This window comes from Gordionus sp. m RMFG-2023, chromosome 1 (genome assembly GCF_954871325.1).
Source record: "Gordionus sp. m RMFG-2023 chromosome 1, tfGorSpeb1-WG-v2, whole genome shotgun sequence".
NCBI lineage: Eukaryota > Metazoa > Nematomorpha > Gordioida > Chordodea > Parachordodidae > Gordionus > Gordionus sp. m RMFG-2023.
Genome location: NC_088775.1, coordinates 83,097,468 through 83,118,691, shown reverse-complemented (window position 1 = coordinate 83,118,691; position 21,224 = coordinate 83,097,468). Strand labels below are relative to the sequence as shown.

The window sequence follows — 21,224 nt, the reverse complement described above, 5'->3', positions numbered from 1 at the left end:
AAATTTTTTCCAAATATTAAAATAATTTTAAAAAAAAAATTATAAATGCAATCTGGACTGAAGTAGATAATTTTTATTTTGATTGTATTATTTTCGAATCCAGGCTTATAAGTTAAAAGTTTTTTAAATTTAAAAATTTATCTCAGTTTAATCAGTGATGCGCATATCTTTTTTAAGATATAACATAAGACTCGAAGCACCAAGGGCAGACTGGTGATGTGCGACTTCTTAAGCAATTTATTCTAGCGATCTCATTTAGCTTCCTCTCTCATATCCCTGGCGCACCCTATTTTACATGATTTTTTTAAAATATATTTTTGGAAACAAACATGTTTAAAACGATGGGTTAAACACTATATTGTAACTATTACCTTTTTAATAAGAAAGAGACTTATGACAGCATAATCGAATATTTTATTTTAAAAATTGCAGATTTAAAATCATACTCATTGCACATTTAATAATAGACTTATCCAGGGCCGTAGTCACGGTGGGCCCAGGGGAGAGGGGGGGGGCAAAAAATTTTTGGCCCCCAAACCTGGCCCCCAGAAAAAATCTTAGGCCCCAAAAAAATTTTCTGCCCCCCCCCAAAAAAAAAAAATTTGAAAATTTTTTTTAGAGAATTGATTATTTTTATATTTTTAATATAAATTTTGAATATTTATTCAAAAATATTCAAAAAACATGTCTATTTAGAATTGATTATTTTTATATTTTTAAAATAAATTTTGAATATTCTACAAACATGTCTAGTGTAAATTTTTTTCTATCCTGTTTTATTTGTATTTTTACCCAATATTAAATTATCATTCATTCATTTTTTTTCATTTGTTTTTGTTGTGTATAGCATTCTCTATAGGTATCACATTTATATTATAATATATAACCAGTTATTTTATTTTACAACGTTTATTTTAAAATTATGAAGAAACAATCAGTTATTAAATCTTATTTTAAGTTAAAGTTAAACAAATATCAAGCAACATCACCTCTACAAACTACTAGTAATACTACATCAGAAATTTCAGAAACTGATTCTTCTCATATAAGTATAAATTTATATTATTATTTCATGACTTATATGATATTGATATAAGGCAATACCTATATATTATTATTTCATATATATTTATTTTATATAAGATAAGTGACAGACATTTATTATTAATATTATCATTTTTGTATAATTTTAATTATTAAAAGAAATATATTCACTCATATTTCAAGATATGAATGCTAATAATCTAGAAAATGATCCTCACTACACTTAGGAGGAGGAAGATGGTAAATAGTTTAAAATTTAATTTCTATTTATATATTTTTGACAATATCAATAGGAGTAGGAGATTATGGTGTTTCATTATTACATTTTGATTTTAAAACAAATAAAGACGAAGAAGAGACTCAATCATCTTCATCTAGCAGTTCAGTTTCTCATTGTCAAGATCAAGAGGCAACTAGTAATTGATTTATAAATATAAAAATATTAAATTTTTTTGTTAATCTTTATTGATATAATGTTTATGACCTCTTTCTAGTTTTTAATACTGAATATCTATAATTTTACTGATCAACTTTACTGATAATCTTCATCATATAGCAAATACTTGTATCTTAAATACTATTGAATAAGAGTAAATATATAGAATAACTTGAATGTGATGTGGTCTTTTTATTTGATAATATAGAAAATAAAAATGTATGGTTTTTATCTGTATGTATATCAAAAATAAATATATCTCGAAAATCAATTGTTTCCAATCACGTTATATAATTAACAACCTTTAATATATTATTACAATATAATATATCTTCTTTTCGCCTTAAGTGAAACATTTGTCAATAAGTAATATTAAACATAATTGTAATTGAAAACACCACTTAAAATACATAATATACGTTGTATCATACAACATGCACCACCTCCAAAAAAAAATATATAAAAAAATTAAAGTCTTGAAAACACAACAAGGTACAAAAATGGGAAAGGAAAGAACTCGTTTGGCATGAGGGAGGAAAATCTTATAATGTTAAATGAGTGATAGGGTTAATATTTAATGTTACAATAATGGTTTAATTATTAAAATAATACCCAATACTTACATTAAGATTAACAAGGAATTATATAAAAAATAATATATATATGGGGATAGTAGGAACTACAATTGGGGAAGGGGAATTATTGTCATTATTTCCTTTTTTGGAATATAATAAACAATTATATTTGGGAAGGGAAATTATTGTCATTATTTTCTTTTTTGGAATATAATAAACAATTACATTTGGGAAGGAATTATTGTTATTATTTCCTTATTTTGGAATATAATAAACAATTACAATTGGGGGGAATTATATTGGAATATAATAAACAATTACAATTGGAAAGGGGAATTATTATCATTATTAACAATGTAACTTATTAATCATAATTATCATAACTAGGAAAGATAGAATATGTATGTTGCGTTATTCCTTTATCTTATTTTTTGTTTTTTGCATTTGAACTTTTATTATTTTTGTTATAATCTAATTTTATTTTATAAACGGCGTAACCTTACTTTTTTATATATTATTTTACTTTTTTATATTTCGTTTATATTCTAATTTGGACCTATAAAAAATGTATATAATTGAAGTATGAAATGAAAAAGTTAGTTAATAAAATATATTTTTACTGACTCGAACCTCGCACCATATCGTCACCACCCATATTCTTTGCAATGTATGATGCTTTAATATTTGTAACCAACAATATAAAAGTTAAAAAAAAATATACAATATATTCCTATTAATAATTTCTAATGTGATCAATATGAACAAAGAGAAGCTTATCATCTACCTGAATTTCCCAAATGACGTTACTAATTCTCCCAACGACAATCCCCACACGCCATTCTTGATTGGAGTCCACTTTAATAAAGACAGAGTTGCCTAATGTTAATTCTCTGATTTATTCTTTTTACATTGGGTCTACAATCACAGTCATCGTCTTTTAAAAAATTCCATTTCCCTCCTTTCCGAATAATCTAAAAGCAGGTGATGACTTAGTAACCGCATGTTTCGTGTTGCGATAATTTAACAACACATCTTCCAAAATGTCATCCCAGCCTCCTAATTTATATATCATATTTTTTGCTGATCGTACAGCTCTTTCAGCCATGCCATTTGACGCAAGATGGTATGCAGGAGTATATATATGTAGAATTCCCTTTTCTTTTAAAAAGTTATTAAAATCAACAGACCTAAAAGCTGGTCCATTATCTGATACCAATTCTACTGGATACCCAAATCTGGAAAAAAGATTATTTAATACCATAATGGTGGTAGTCGCATTAATGTTTTTCACCTTAATAATCTCTAACCAGCGAGAGTACCATCAATAATTACTAATCCATAAAAATTTTTAATAGGTCCAAAAAAATCAATATAGACTCGGTACCAGGGTTTGTTAGGTTGTACCCAATAATTTTGTTTAACTTTTGGGAGTTTAGGCACATTGATCATGCACATATTACATCTAAAAATCATTTCTTTAATATCTTTATTGACTCCTGGCCACCAAAAATACCTTTCCATAGTATCTAACATCCTATACAACCCAATATGACCCTCATGTAACACGCTAAGAAACTTTTTCTTAACCTTTGAGGAATAATAACTTGTTCGCCCTTAAAAATACAATCATTCTTAATATTCAACAAATTACCGAATGCCTTGTAACCTTTAATCAGCGTATCATTTTCACCTTTTTCCAACACAATTTTTTTAACTTGGATTAATTCTGAATCTAAAAAGGTTTCTCCTTTAATCAATTCTAAATTGTTAATTATTCTTAAATCCTTCATATCATTATTAACATTAACAAAACAAATGATATCTTCCTTAATTAACCTTGATAATCCATCAGGAATGATTTGATCCTTACCCCTCCTATAATTAATGTCAAAATCAAAACCGGCTAAACAAAAAGCCCATTTCTGTAATCTTGGAGACATATTGTAAAGCTTAACAGGATCTACTCCAAACAAATTCACCAGTGGTTTATGGTCCGAAAAAATTTTAAATCTCCTACCTACTACAAATTCTTTCCATTTTTTTTCTGCCAAAACAACAGACAATCCTTCTTTTTCAATATTTGAATATCTTTTTTCAGCTCCAGCCCATGCCTTAGACATAAACTCAATTGGCCTTTCTAACCCATCTTCTTCTATCTGAAATAAAACTGCACCCATGCCTTTATTGGACGCATCCGTTGAAATTAACAATTCCTTATTTCTATCATTATGTGCAAGAATTGGTGCATTACACAATTTTTCTCTAATTTCGTAAAAACTAGTTCCTTCATTGATTCCCCAACAAAATTTATTACCCCTTTTAAGTAAATCATATAAATTAGCTGATAATTTAGAAAAATCTCTTATAAATCTAGAATAATAATTTATAAGACCCAACCAAGAATGTAATTCATCCTTATTCTTATTTCGGTCATTGTACTTATAGGATCAATATTTTCTTAGATTGGTAGTATACCTTTGTCACTTATTAAATAACCTAAATATTTTATACTCTCTTTGTAAAACTCACTTTTTTTAATATTTCCAATCAGCCCAAATTCCAATATTCTTTCAAACACTCTTTTCAATTTATAAAAATGGTCTAACTTATCCTTACCAAAAATTAACAAATCATCTAAATAATAAATGACCCCTTAATATCAGCAAATATTTCATCCATAGTCTTCTGAAAATAAGCAGTTGATACTGTAAGCCCAAAAGGTAGTCTATTAAATTGAAAAAGACCCTTGTGTGTGGAGACGGTCAGAAATTTGGAAGTTTCTTTAGATACAGGAATCTGCAGATACCCCGATGAGAAATCTATTTTTGAAAAAAACTTTCCATTACCTACTTTAGCAATTATGTTATTAATCCTTGGAAGCGGTTATTCGAACCTTTCTTATTGTGGGTTTACAGTAACTTTAAAGTAGCACAAACTCTCTACGTATTATTTTTTTTTTAACTAACACTAATGGAGTGGCCCATTGTGAAAATCTGACAGGCTTCTCCCTGCTGGCGCCATTGCTCTATAGTGTTTTCTAATTCCTCTTCTAACTCGAAGAGCACTTCACAAATTTTAACTTAAAGTCATTTTTTAATAAAATGTCTATTTCCAAATTTTTGACTTTTCCAATTCTATCATTAAAAACACAATTAAATTTCTTAATTAGTTTGTTGATGTCACAACTCTCTTCAAAATACCCTTTTTTAGTAAATAACGATTGAATGACATAATTTTTTTTATAAAATTTATCAGTATCTTTGAAAGGATTGTTAAAAGTTAAAAAATTTACCCTATCTCCTATCTCATTCTTATTAATAGTGTTTACATCAACGTTGAATTTGATTATATCAAATTCTTTAATCCAGTCTTGACCACATAGCGGTGGTCCCTCCCCATCCAATACATACAAATTTAAATATTTAATTGTATTCAAATATTTAACCTTAATATTCGAGACCTGACCAACGACTGTGATAGGAGAACCCTCATAAGAGAATAATTTTTTAGAACAATTTTCCAACTCAAATTCTTCATAATTCTCCAATTTTTCAAAATCTTTAATGGGCAAGGATGTCAACGGAGAACCCGTATCTATCAAAAAAGAAAAATTTAGATTATTAAGTTGCATATTAATCATAAAATCATTAATAAAATTTATCTTATTCCTTGGCCTCAAATTATATGGCGTTTGTATCATTTCTTTTTTGAAATTGTTGTTGTTGTTGTTATTGTTGTAGTTGTTTTTGGTGTTGGCCTTAAAAGCCTGCTTGTTCTCTTTCCAAGACGAATAGCCTTGCCAATCGGTTCTATCCTCTCTTCTCCAAGAATCTTTCTCTACATATGTTTTATTATTATTAATCTCCAACGATTGAAATTTGACAACAATGTCCTCTATAATATTAAGCTCTGTAGTATTTTCTTCTATCAACCTTGTTTTTAGCTTTTCATTACGACAATTCAACATAAATTGCACCGACAAAAATTCAGGATTGAGCCCCGAACCATACACTTTCAGTCTATCGAAATACTCTCTGGAAGACTCAAGTCTGTCCGGTTTTGTATTGAACAACTCCAAAATACGCGTGATTTTGTTCTTTTCAACTTTCTTTTGTATTAAATCTTTCATTTGTTGATATGATAAATTATCAATGTTATCCATGATACTCACAACCATCTCTTTATCCAATGTTTCGAATCGTTTATATTTTTTGTAGCTTCATCTACAATATTCTCCGCAAGAAATTTTAGATCCAATGTCTTCAACAATACCTTGATCTTTACATCATTTCTATCCTCCACCATATTGAATAAAATTAAATATTTAGAATAACTTGAATGTGATGTGGTTTGAATGTGATGTGGTCTTTTTATTTGATAATATAGAAAATAAAAATGAATGGTTTTTATCTGTATGTATATCAAAAATAAATATTCTTTTTATATCTTGAAAATCAATTGTTTCCAATCACGTTATATAATTAACAACCTTTAATATATTATTACAATATAATATATCTTCTTTTCGCCTTAAGTGAAACATTTGTCAAAAAGTAATATTAAACATAATTGTAATTGAAAACACCAATACGTTGTATCATACAACAAATACAAGATAAATTTTGTGTTTTTTCATTTTCAGCATGCCTTTCCTTCGCCCATCCTGATGAACATTATTATTTATGACCCTTTCCCTCATTACAATTTATTAATTATAATATTTTTAATGTCAAAAAAGTCCTCTAATGGTTCAATTCAAATCCCAGGTGACCTTGGCCAGAATAAACCAAATCAAATCAAATTAAACAATTACGCGAAAAAAGATATCCATGGAAGGCAAAGATCATTTCAAAAATCATGGTATAGAGGCCGAGACTGGTTGGAGTATAGTGTAAAAGCTGACGCTGCCTTTTGTTTTCCATGTAGGAAATACTTGTGTAATCCAAGGGATGAATTTGGACAAACGGGAATCAGAAATTGGAAAAATGCGTTAGCTGCCAAGAAGGGACTGCTAAAACACGAGAGCTCAAAAGCTCATTTAAATTCAATTACAATATGGCAGATAAAAATCAAAATATAAACAAAGGTACAGAAATAACTAAAATGTTGGGAGGTGATCAAATTAATCAATATTCTATTAAATCAATATTTGATTTGATGCTATTTCTTAGCATACAAGAGCTACCTTTCCGTGGGACTGGTTCAACAAATATTACGGATGCTGCATAAGATGAAAATATAATTTATTCTTCTGGGCTATTTATAGCAATGTTTTCCTACATCATCCAAAAAGACCCTGAATTAAATAAAATTATGAAATTTATACCCCAAAATGCCCAGTATACATCATCACAGATTCAAAACAAAGTAATATCCATTATGGCAGATATGGTGCTTGAACATATTTCAGACAAATATAATAAAAGCGAGATGCCTTTTTTTGTCTTAAGGCTGATGAGACAAAAGATGCTTCAGGTTGTGAAAACCTGAGCATAATAATTCGCTATATTTTTTCTGGAGAAATCCAAGAAAATTTAATAGGAATCATTAATTTAGAGTGTCTTTCTGCTGAAAGCATTACAGATTGCATTTTAAAGCAACTTAATGATCTAAATATTAATCCAGCTAATATAATAATCCAGGCATATGATGGTGCAAACGTTATGTCTGGCCGAAATGGAGGAGTGCAAACACTTCTTCAAAAAAAAATTAATAAAAATGTTCCTTTTTACATTGCTACAACCACAAGTTGCATCTTGTGGTTCAAAATTGATATAATAATATTGTTATTATTTCTAATTTTTTTAATTTATCATATGCATTGTATAATTTTTTCAGGCGTTTTAACGTATCCTGTAAATATACAGGCCACGCCCTTAAGAGATTTTAGACCAGAGGTGGACTGGTCATTTGGAAACATCTCGCATTATTTATGAGAATTTTGAGGCTATTGGTGAAGTATTATTTTACTTTTCTAATAGAACTCTTAATTCAGAGGTTTCAATTCATGATTCAGTCGAAGCCTCTGGTCTTTTATCTAAAATCATATTATTTGCAAATATAGGATTATTATTAAAAATTGTCCTATAGAATCTAAATCCTACATTACATTACATTATACATAATTCACCGAGAATAAGGCTAATTTTAGATATAAAGTCAGACATATTGACAATATACATTCGTGAATAGAAAAGGATTACCGAATTAAACTGACAAGAAAATGAAAACGAAATCACTAAATCCTATAACGAAAGATTTGAAAATGAAAAAATTTTATTCCCTATTTCTTTTTGATTTTCTTGTTTTTCGTTAGCCAATACAATCAGGCGAAAAAAGATTGTTTATAAAAGTAACAAATAATATATTATGTTATAGTTACAAAAACAAATACAATGTTATTTTAGCTAAAACGAAAATGAATCTAATAAACTATAGATTGTGAAAAACAAATCTTTCATTTAAAGCATGCTAACTTTATAATACATTACATTAGTTTACATGATAGAACCGAAAAAATTTTTTTTAAATATATATACACATTTGTAGTCTACAAAAGGAAAATGAAATAATATTATACCTTAACAATCCATCATTCAAATTAATATGCAGCATAAATATCCAATAATTAAATAAATATTTATTCGTTACAATACATTTACCTTCATTTGCTCCCTTAGAACTCTTATTTACAAATTTAATTTAATTAATAGACCAAACAGCAGACGAAAATGATAATTTATTTATAAGCATTTTCTCGAATGCTTAAAATGAGAATATTTTGCTATAATATTAAATTAGACAATCAAATATTTGAAAAATAGTCTCTGTTTATACGTTATTACACTGCTTTTAGACTTTACAGAAAAATTATAATTAATTCTTTATCTCATTATGTTAATTTTTTTTGAGATAATTTAATTTAATAAATACTTGTTATTGTTTGCACTTGGTTGGAATTATTATCATTTTGTGTTATTACATTTTCGTTTATAAGACTCACTATAACAAATTATATTGTTAGTACTTTTATTTAACCTAGATATTAAATCTTTGTAAATTCCGAGGAAATGAAAACAGTTCTTATTATAATTTTTTGCCAACATTTTACAATATTGAAACTGTTGTATTATTGTACTTTTGGTTTTTTAAATTTGTATATTTGAATAATTATTGTACTTGAATTTTTATATTTGAATATTTATACTGGATTTCTAAATTTGTATATTTGATTATTTACGGTAATATTTAGAGTTATTTGTATATTTTTGCTTTTTTTTTATGAATATATTTGAATATTTTTTTTAATATATATATATATATTTGAATGTTTAATGTAATATTAAATTTTAAATTATTATAAAATTGTTATGAAGTTATGAACATCGAATTTTTTTAATTTTTGAATATTAATTCTTATTGTAAAAAAAGAAAATATATTAAAATTAAAACATTCATAAAAAAGTCATCATTATAAAATTTGGTAATTATTGCGTTTGGAAATTACTATAAAAGTTATAAAATTTTGTGTTTTAAAGAATTGAATAAAATTACTTAAATCGTGGTTGAAATTATTAATAAAGTTGACAATTTTTACGTTTTTAAAGATTTTAATAATATTTATTTTAAATTTATATTTTTCTATTTCTAGATATCACTTCTAAAGTACATTATCACCTTTACACTTCCAATAATTCTCCCGGAATCTCTACCATTTCTTCTTAAACAATACTATACATATTCGATAAATACAAATCATAACAAAAACTTTCTTCAAGAAATTTTTAGGATAACTTTGATATTTATTTCATATTCGAACAAATAGTGCACATTCATTTATCAAACTATTTATAATTTGATCCATTATTTCAAACTTTAACAGTATAGAGGTCAATGGTATTTGCGGGTATTCATCTTTACGTTAACTGCTGAACATTCTCTTTATTCGACTTCTAATATTTAGCATTTCATTTTGTGTCCAAGGGTTATCTGGTAGTAATTCAAAATTTGCTGCCATTTTAATCTCTCTATATTTAATGGAAGATTATGAAAGTGATTACTTGACATCTCCGATCATTTTTCAAGCTGATAAAATATTTTAATTTTTAGTTTGCATATAATGAGGAGTGCATGAATATTACAAAAATTTCTAAAATAATTAAAGCTGATTTAACCTTTAAAATTTGTACAGATTCTCAATCAACTATTTAGCGCTGATGAGATTTTAGCCTCAAACGATTTATTGATCCAAGCGCACTTAGAGCGGTCGCGATCATAAAACCACATAAAAAAATTTTCACGTACTCAGGTCATCATATGGTTTCACCTATTTTAGATTACTTTATAGCTTCCATTCTCATCTTTGATTCGTCAAAACCAGCTGTCTTTTACACTATATATTTTCAAATCAATTCGTTTGTTACAATATCTCTTAAAATTAAATTCAATTTAACTTCAAAGTTATAATGGTTATCTTTGATAATCTTCAAGACCTTTTCACTTGGATTTTGATTCATCGAAAGGTTTCAGCTTACCTCTATTCACAGTGGCGTAGCTAGGAATTTTCCTTAGAGGGGGTCCATACATATAAAATCCTAAGGGCTTCGCCCCCAGACCCCCTTTAACGGGCCTTCGGCAGGGTTTATCTTAAAAATCATAACCACATCTTCGACAATATATATAAATATTTTTAAATGCATGAATAATGTTATTATAATTTAGTAGATAATGTTATTATAATTTAGTAGATAATGTTATTATAATTTAGTAGATAATGTTATTATAATTTAGTAGATAATGTTATTATAATTTAGTAAATAATGTTATTATAATTTAGTAGATAATGTTATTATAAATTAGTAGATAATGTTATTATAATTTAGTAGATTATTCTCAATGACTTTATAATAATACTACCCAGAATAAATTCAATAGTAATATAATATCCTTTCACAAACATCAAAACCAGAAAAATATAAATATTAATGGTATTTATTTGATACAAAGTCACTTTTAAGTCTTTTGAACGTATAATCTAAAAAAAAAAATTTGCTCTGGGAGAAGTCCAAACCCGAAAACCACCCCCGCAGCTACGCCACTGTCTATTCAGCTTACCTTTTCAACATTTACTTCAGAATATGATCTATTCCAATTAATCTCTGATTTGATATAATTCATCTCATCTCATTTCCATAATTTTAATTCTCATTTTTATAAAACTTTATCCTTTCAAATATAGATGGATATTATTTTGAATCTCTCAATTTTTTTATTTATTACTTCAAAGCTATAATTAAAACGCAAAATTTTTATTTTGAAAAAATGAAAACCCATAAAATAAGCAATAGCTAAATGATAATCCTCAAGAAATATATTAATATTATATTCTAAATGCTAAAATATAAAATTTACTAGTTTTAAAATATAATATGTAAATATGATAACAATAATAGAAAGGTTATAATTATATCATAAATATATTTTTCTATCGGTGAATTTTTCCTGATTTACCTTGAATCAACATTTTCTTGTGGCCTCGTGGCGAATTCTCCTTGGTTTTCTAGTCGGCCTCTAAAGTACAGCAACATTAATTACATCTATATTCCTATTCAACCAGGTCACTATTTAATAGTGTTGTTAACGGCTTTTTGAGCCAATTTTAAGAGAGGGCTAACTTACAAGTTTTAGATTTAGATAAATATTAATAATATCTTGAGATATAGGCTATATTTTTCGGGTAAATTATTGAGCTAGCCGAATTAAAAATAGGCTCATATTGGGCTATTTAACAACACTATTAAAACATACATCTATCCTTTAAAAATCAAAACCATATGGTAGATTTTATTCAAAATCCACACGATGACATCTATAGACATCATCCCGTTAGTTTCAAGCATGATAGGCTCATAAAAGTAAAAAAATATGTTGGCCGGATATTTAAATTTAGACAAATGGATTATCAATTTGCTCTATGGCAAATTTTATACTTAATGATATCTCCTCAAAAAGTGTAATTTTATTTATATATTATTATATATTTCTTCATATTCTAATATAGTTTTCGTGATTTTCAATATCGAAAGAGTAATTATTTACGTTTTTTACCAATTATTTTATAATTTTCAAGACACCAAAGATCAATTTGCTAGAGATGATCCTGCCTTTTTAATTCTATTAATTGGAATGATCAGCAGTAATAAATTGCTTAATTTTTATCAAAATTAATATATTTAGTATCATCAATTGCTTTTGCATTTACACTTCACCTGGGAATTCTTGGATTTTTAAAATTTTTGCTTTGGAGTGCCTTATTTGATTGTATAATATTGGGAATTGTTATTGCTACCTTGTTTTGGTAATTAAAGCTACAGAAAAGTTTAGAATATTTTTAAAATATTATTTAAAGGTTTGTTACCAATCGATATATGATAGATTCAAGATATAAATTTGTTGATGTTGAATGGGCATATGCTTTTGATGTCCACCTTAATGCATTATTTCCTTTATTATTGATTCTTCATGGGATTCTTCTTCCTTTCATCTCTTGTTAGTCATTTATTATTTAATATAATATCTTAAAAAGAGGTTTGGTTGTCACCAGTGTTGTTAAATGCTACTTTTTAAAGTAGGGTACTACCTCTATTTTCCAAAAAGGGGTATGCCATTAGATGCTTTTTAAATAGTAACAAAACCACTTTTACTTTTAGCTTACTTTATATTAAAAAATATATATTTAATCTGTCCCTAAAATTGACATTTCAAATTGTAAAATATATGCTTGTTTTTAATTTTCCTCAAGACTGAAGGGACAATCATAAAGTATAAACTTAGCTTTATTAAATAATCACTCAACAGTGGATTGCGGGCATTGCTATATTTAATTTTCTAAACTTATATATAAAAAATTATTAAAAATGTTCAATTGTATTTTTAATTTAAATGTCAAGAAATTTTATTAATGTATCTTTGTAAGGTATATTAAACAATATTACCAATAGCATATTTAGCTGTTCTTTGAATTAAATTAAGTTAATATAAGATCAAAACATAAATACTTTTTTAACTTCTATTATGAGGCAATACAATCTACTGCAGATGTAAGAGACATTTGATAGATATTTTAAATTTCTTAAATATTATCAAAATTCTTGCCATCACTTTCAGCTAGCAAGATATTTTGGTACCAGGAGAATCAGTATGATAAATGAGGGATTATCTACCAAAAAAATTGCCGAAACAAAACACTTGATTCTGATGTTAGTAGGATTAATAAATTTATTATGAATTAAATTTAATTTGTTGGATATAGCTATAGCTAGCCTCTTCTATTACACCAAAACTTTAAGATTTTGATGTTTATTTATTATGTGTTATTATCAGATTTCTTGCCTCCAAATTTAAATCCTGCACTAGTTTTTTTTTATTAAATTTAAAATATTATTGAAATTTATGAAAAAGGTAGTTTCAGAATATAATTTTCTAGATTGAAATTTTGTTGTCATCATCTGTCTCAAAATTTCTTCCCTCTTCTATCTCTATTAGCGTTTATATTTAAAATTACTTGATAAATAAATTAGATATATAAAGCAGATTTTGTATATAAATTTCAAAATTAAATAAAAATATAAAGATTATAATTTTAAAATAAATTAGAAAATTATATATTAATTTTAGTATTTATTATAAAAAAAATAAAAAAGGAGCAAGCTACCTCTATCACCATTTATAAAAAGGTAGTAGCTATTATCTATCGCTTCCTTAAAAAAATGAGTAACGTTCAACAACGCTGGTTGTCATTAAGAGTAATGATATGTTGCTTTTTATAAAATTAATATAGTTTCATTATTTTGTAAACTTTTTAGTGTTATTTATGGTTTGTTTTATTATTATAAATTTATAGATGAGATGCATTATATATCATTTTAGAAATTAAATGAGATTATATTCACTCTTAATTTGTCATAATATTTTTTAAAAAAATTATTTTAAATTAGTAATCTTAAATTACCGTTATTCACATATGTCAACTGCTTTTGGTAACGTGTTTTGGTTGGTCGCGTCCGCTTATTACATCTACATCACGTTCATTGGATACAATAGTAATTTCATTTACACATTTTTTTGTATCTTATTTTTTTCCGTTATTTCTTTGTTTGCAGTTTTAAATTTATTAGGTTCTATAAATTACCTTACCCAGGTTGGCGAAATAATAAGAGATTTTAGGGTAATATTATATTAATGTCGTTAATTAGACCAGTGGATTCAAACTTGCCTAACATACTTAGAGAATTGTAAAAATCTTGTTATCACTTAACTAGAATAATGAAAAATGCTACAAATGAATCGTTGACTAAACAACATCATTGATATTTAACTTATCGAAGGCATTTAATACACTAAGTTCACATTCATATAGTGTTGTTTTTATAAAATCATAGTGTTTTCAATTTCATAATATCTTCTTTTTTTTCAAAAATAAATTTCCTAGTTTTGTTTCAATAAAAAAAATTTATTTTTAAAAAGCTATAATTCTTCATATTTTTTAAAGAATAATCAGAAATAAACGACCGAAAGGGGAGGATTTTATTCGCTAATTTTTTTTTATTCTCTGTTACAATTCGAGATATCGATAATAATTTTATTGTATGGCTTAAGAGGAAATTGATAGATATTCCGAGAGAATTTTCCGATATTATTAAAAGTGTAAAGGTAAAATATGTTGTAGAAGTGAAATCTAAAAATAGAAAAACAAAAATTTAAAATAATTATTAAAATCTTTAAAAAAATGTAAAAATTGTCAACTTTATTAATAATTTCTAAATTTATTAAAATCTTTAAAAACATAAAAATTGTTAACTTTATTAATACTTTCAAAATTTATTAAGATCTTTAAAAACGTAAAAATTGTCAACTTTATTAATGATTTCCAAAACGCAATAATTTTATAATTTCTTTAATATTATTTAATATTATAAGAATTAATATTCAAAAATTTAAAAAAATTCTCATAACTTCTTAACAATTTTATAATAATTTAACATTAAACACTCAAATATATAAAAAAAATTAAATATACTAATATAAAAAGACTAAATAATAAATTTAAAAATTACCATATAATAATGTACAAATTTAATAATTCAAGTATAATAACTATTTAAATATACAAATTTAAAAAAAAACCAAGTAAAATAATACAACATCGCTCCCCTTTAATATTTTTTCCTACAGAGTTTTTAGCCTCTTCTTCATCTTCCGGCACCGATAAAAACACGTTATTATTTAATTTTAAAACCTCCGTAGGACAATACCTCAACTTATGCATCCTCCCACAGGACCAACACTGCCTTTCTTGACCCAAATTTGCTCAGTACTTCATAATGTTGTATCTTGGGTCTTTCCTGGAGCAATTCCCCGTATCCATTCGTGCAGCTTCTACCCATCTTCTTGATTCCAACGATCCATCTACTTCTCTGATCTCAATCTTTATAATCTTATTCCCTATTCGGAAATAGGATGCCATCTATAAAAGAATTACTATATTAATATATAATTTCTTAATACTCTTGTGAATTTTCATGACCTTTTTTTATAATTCTTACACTACGATCGTAGCTTTCTTTCATAGTTGACACGATTAAATAATTTGTAAACAATTTTTTTCAAGTCTAACTTATAATTTTGACTAAAATGGTATTAATATAAAAGTATGGTGGCTTAATTTATGGAATTTTCTTCTAAACATTAATTGTTATAATTGATATACCTAGACTTATGTTTTGTTTAATGCCACCTGCTGATTATTGTATAGCTTTCATGAGTGTCGGTAACAATGGCATGGATAGTTGTCAAAATCCATAAAATTTCTTATGATGCCATAATACCAATTATTCACGGTATTTCCAATTTTAAACAATACCCAAAATAATAGTGAACTTTTATTTTTTTAAAAAAAAATAATTGATCCATTAAATCCACAAATTTTCAAACATATTAGAAACCATAAAGAGAGCGTTTAAAAGTAAGATAGGCGTGATTCATTTGTTCATCGTCCTCCCAGAATTAGATTATTCCATTTACACTTTTTGTAATTTTTACGAGAGCCATTTTAAAAATTGAATTTCTATTATTTTCATTATGATGGTAATAACCTTATATTGACTAAAATATAATAATTTATAAATTTTTCAGATTTTTTTTATGTAAATAGAATAGCGTAGCGACACTTTTCATTAAGTCATCTGATGACTTGACACTTTATCACGCGATTTTATTGACTTATTTAACTCTTTTTCAAAAAAATTAAAATTAAATATATATAAAAAGTATAATTATTTAAAAATAACTATATATAAAAAAACTATGATGAAAAATTAAGAAAGATATGATTAGAAATCTATTAAATATAAATATAAAAAAAATACAAAAAATTAAAAATATTTTAGAGGCATAAATCTGTCAAGGATATGTAATTGGATCTTTCCCTAAAGTTTATAGGGAAAACGATGCTTCAATGCTAAAGTTACTTAAAGTTTGAGTGACAAAATGTAAAATTCAAAATTTTTTTTTATAAATATCAAAATTTAAACGGAAAAGTCAAAAAATCAGATATTATCGAAATATAACTTTTCAAATATATTGAATTCAGTTTTAAAACAGATAAACTGTCGCGTTATTAAATGACTGAGTGATAAAGTGTCGCCATGATAAAGGGGTTAAAATATAGTATAATTATAAAAAAATGTTGGTAAAACGTAATCTTAAAAAATTCTTAAACTTGCTCTAATTAGGCTGCATTCGTAATGAATCCGATCCCGCGGCATTTAACAGCTGATCGATTTTAAAATCTGTTTTTGAGATCAATTTTTTATTATTTCAAATCAATAAATGGGTAATTCCGTGACAAATCTACAAAAATAACGTGATTTCCAAACGACTATTTTTTAAATAGATGAATCTTGACATGAAGGTAAATAGATTGTATATTTTATATAAGTCAAAATTTTAAACAAATATCAAATTACTCAAAATATATTTGGTTGAACTTAAGTAACAAATTATATATCATTTTATAGCCCTTTAAAATTCGCCTTCAGAAAATGTAAAAATTATTTGAAAAATATCTTCAGTGTCGCAATTCCGGTAAAACAAACAAAATTATTTTTAAAAGGGTAATATGAAACGATGAAACTCATTAAATATGTTTACCATAAATATTTAAGTGAAAATAAGAATTTAAATTTTATTTAGTTTTTATAATTTTAGGAATATAAAAATCCATTGTAGGCGTTTTTAAAAGTTATATTTTATTTTATAATAAAAATATGCATTTTATATTATAAATAACCATTGATATTTCTATAAAATTATTAAATACACTAGAAATTTTTTGAAAATACTTTTTTTATACACTAATAAAAAGAAAATATATTATAATTATTTTTATCGATAGTGCCCTCTATAATTGATTTTTTTATTCCTAAAATTATAAAAACTAAATAAAATTTAAATTCTTATTTTCTGCATTTAATTTTTTCTCATGTATATTAATATATTGATAATAAACATATATGATGGATTTCATCGTTTAAAAGCCCTTTGTAATTGATTTTTTTATTCCTAAGATTACAAAAAAACTAAATAAAATTTAAAAATTCTTATTTTTACTTAAATATGTAAATATATTGGCAATAAGCATATTTCATGAGTTTCATCGTTTTAAATGGGGTACTTTTCAAAATAATATTTTTTTGTTTTACTGTAAATACAAGATATTTTAAAAATTATTTTGCATTTTCTTAAGGGCTACAAAATGATATATTATTTGTTACTTTAGACCAAAATTTTTTAGAGTATTCTGAGATTCGTTAAAAAAAGGAAAAGGTTTTCATCGAACTTTGAAGGCATTAAAATTTGGATTTGCATAAGATATACAATTTATTTAACCTTCATACCCAGTTTATCCATTTTTAAAATAGTCCACCGAATCACTGGTCCATTTGTCATGGAATTAAAGATAAAATTAATATTAATCAAAGAAAAATTGATCTCATAAACATATTTTAAAACTCGTTGGGCTGTTAAATCTTGCCAGATCGGATCCCACTAAACTCGTTGAGCTGTTAAATCATGCAGATCGGATCCCACTATGAATGCAGCCTCAGGGCAAGTTTCATTAGCATTGTGGAAATTTTAAGATTGGGAAAAATCTCATCTTTTTCTTCAAATTTATTTTAAAAATAAACTTGGTATCCAGTATCAAAATTGGTGTTAGTGTATCTCCGCTGTTTACTTATAAAATATATTTGCATATATTTTCTCAGCGATTAAGAAGTTTTTGTCAAATCGTTTCTTGTTTTCAACGAATAAAGAGATATTTAAAAAGTAAATGGCAAGCATCTGTCTAGATTATAAACCTTCAAATTTGTCTGTAAAAAATAATAAGGCTTGATTACTTCATATTACACCTTTTCAAAAACGAATCGAATAGTACCCCCCCCCCTTCATTCTTCACTTGAAAGAAAGTAACATATTAAAACTTTGTTTATTTTTAATTTTGAATAATACATTTAGATATTGTTATAATAATTTAATATTTTTCTATGATTTTATTTTGTTATTTTGCAAACGAAGTACATTAGAACTGTATTTAGTTATATATTTTTTATTTTTTTAAAAAAAAAAATAACTAAAAGCTTTACCATATATCAAAAATTCTCGAATCATATTGACTCCATTTACTCTACTTATATGCTTATACATATTTTCCGTCATCTTCAATTGGAACGCCACAGCTTACTTTGTCAAATTTTATTACTATCGTCTTTAATGGAAAACTTTATTCTCTTATTTTATTTGATTAAAAAATAATCGCAAGAATACTATTTATAATTGTGTAAATTACTTATTAGATATTCTTTAAAATATATTGATTTTGATCGATTTAAAAAAATATATTATACAAAAACACGACTTGCATTAGGATAAAAGGAGCACGATTATGAGAATGAAAATATCGATTTGTTTTTTGTTACGACTGAATTTTTATTTTAACATGTTAACAATTTATATTTTTGTCCAATTGCTTCAAACAATTTAAGAACTTTAAAAATAACGATGATGACTATTGTCACTTATCTAGACATCTTCAAAGATTATTTTAACATGTTAGCAATTTATATTTTAGCCCGCTTCAAAAAAATTTAAAAACTTTTAAAATAACGATTATGACAATTGTCACTTTTATATGGTACATCTTCATGAAGTTTTAATTTGACATTTTTACAATATATTTTTACCCTTTTGTATAAAAAAATTTCAAAAAACTTTAGAAACAACGATTATGACAATTGTCACTTATCTATGGTACATCTTCACTGAAATTTTATTTAAACATGTTAGCAATTTATGCGTCAAAAAAAATTAAAATACTTTAAAAATGATTATGACAATTGTCACTTATCTTTGGAACATCTTCACTGAAGTTTTATTTAAACATGTTATCAATGCTTATTTTAACATACGTCAAAAAATGTTTAAAAATAACGATTATTACACAACTGTCACTTTTCTGTGGTACATCTTCATGAAATTTAACAAGTTTACAATCTATATTTTTACCCATTTGCATCAAAAAAACTTTAAAAATAAGAATTTTGACAATTGTCATTTATCTAGGGTACAACTTCACTGAAGTTTTATTAATACATGTTAACAATACTTATTTTAACCGATTTACGTCAAAAAAACTTTAAAAATAACGATTATGATTTTATATGGTGCATCTTAATTAAAAATTTAATTTAACATGTTAAAAATATATATTACCGTAAAAAATCTAATGTTTAAAAATACCGATTATGATAATTGTCATTTTTTTAAGGAACATCTTCAATAACGAATATAAAAATTGTCAGATTAAATTATTTTCCTTAAAAAGATCATATAAAATAACATAAATAAGTTAAATAAAAATATTTAAAAAAAATATTATTTAGAAAATCCACCTCTTTAATATACTTAAAAAATAGATAATTTTACAAAAATGATAAAAAAAACTATAAAAGATTTCACCTAAAAGATTGTTTATTTATAATAAAATTCACAAAAGAATTTTATGAAGAAGATTTAAAATTTTTATCAAAATATGTTTAAAAATCTTTTTGAACTTCAGAAAATATTTTTTGTTTAAAATTTTGGTCGTGAAAATCACTAATAAATTGTAACAAAAATAATATTACAATAGTAGCATATCATTTTTTTTATTAAAAAAAAATATCAAATAAAAGAAATCCATTTTTCATTTCATAATATAATAACATAAATAAAAAATATATCATAATATGTTTATTTGTTGATAAATAAAATATTAACATTAAATATAAATAAAATAAATTATTTTAATAAAAATAAAAAAATAATAATAGGCCGCGTTATATTTCGCGAAATAGTTTTCGCTCTATTGTCTTCGCGATTTATGTTTCGCGATATTGACTTCGCTATAAAAATTTTGCGATTATTGATTCGCGATAAAAATTTCGCTCTCATGTAGCTTTAAAGGTCTCGTGATAAGAGTTTCGCTATAAAAAATTTGCGATATTTGTTTCGCTATATTGTTTTCGCGGAAAAGTATTCGCTAATGAGGTTTCGCGATAAAAGTTTTGCTGAAGTGACATGGAACCGGCTTGAGAAATTAGGCCTGATGCAGATCACTAGTAAGAATACACTATTATTTTTTAAAAATCATATGCTTTAAAAATAATATTATGATTATTAAAATAAATATATATTTACTAGCTAAAAACCTTCAAGAATGACGGGGTTGAGGGGTAATTATTTAGTTTTTCTCTCTACTTTTATGATAGTTGTATATTTGAAAATAATATCTTTGATCCCCAGGCTTGCAAAAAAATTTGTTTTAGGTCAATGTCTGATCCATAGTTGATAATAGAATTCCCAAGCGTCCAAGCTGATAATAATTTTGAAAAATTTTACCTAAACCCAGTCCAAAATAATTCATAAAAATATTTTCCAAATCCAGCCTCATCCATAATAATTTTAAAAAATTTTTCTCGAACCTGGCCAACGCGTAAAAATTTTGAATTTTTTTTCTCAAGCCTGGAGATAAGTAAATCTCTAAAAACTATTCATTTTTTATTCTTTTTAAT

At 25.4% G+C, this 21,224-nt stretch overlaps 1 protein-coding gene across 1 annotated transcript; it reads left to right on the top strand.

The window, feature by feature from the left end:
- Positions 1-922: 922 nt before the first annotated feature.
- Positions 923-19,021, top strand: LOC135930833 (protein unc-50 homolog). Its single transcript, XM_065467621.1, has 10 exons — positions 923-1,049; positions 1,338-1,460; positions 11,896-12,067; positions 12,116-12,141; positions 12,185-12,250; positions 12,292-12,412; positions 12,464-12,603; positions 14,052-14,156; positions 18,503-18,581; positions 18,753-19,021. Exons 1-10 carry the CDS (start codon positions 923-925, stop codon positions 18,925-18,927), a joined length of 1,134 nt encoding a protein of 377 aa, XP_065323693.1. The 3' UTR covers positions 18,928-19,021.
- The last annotated feature ends 2,203 nt before the right edge of the window (positions 19,022-21,224 follow it).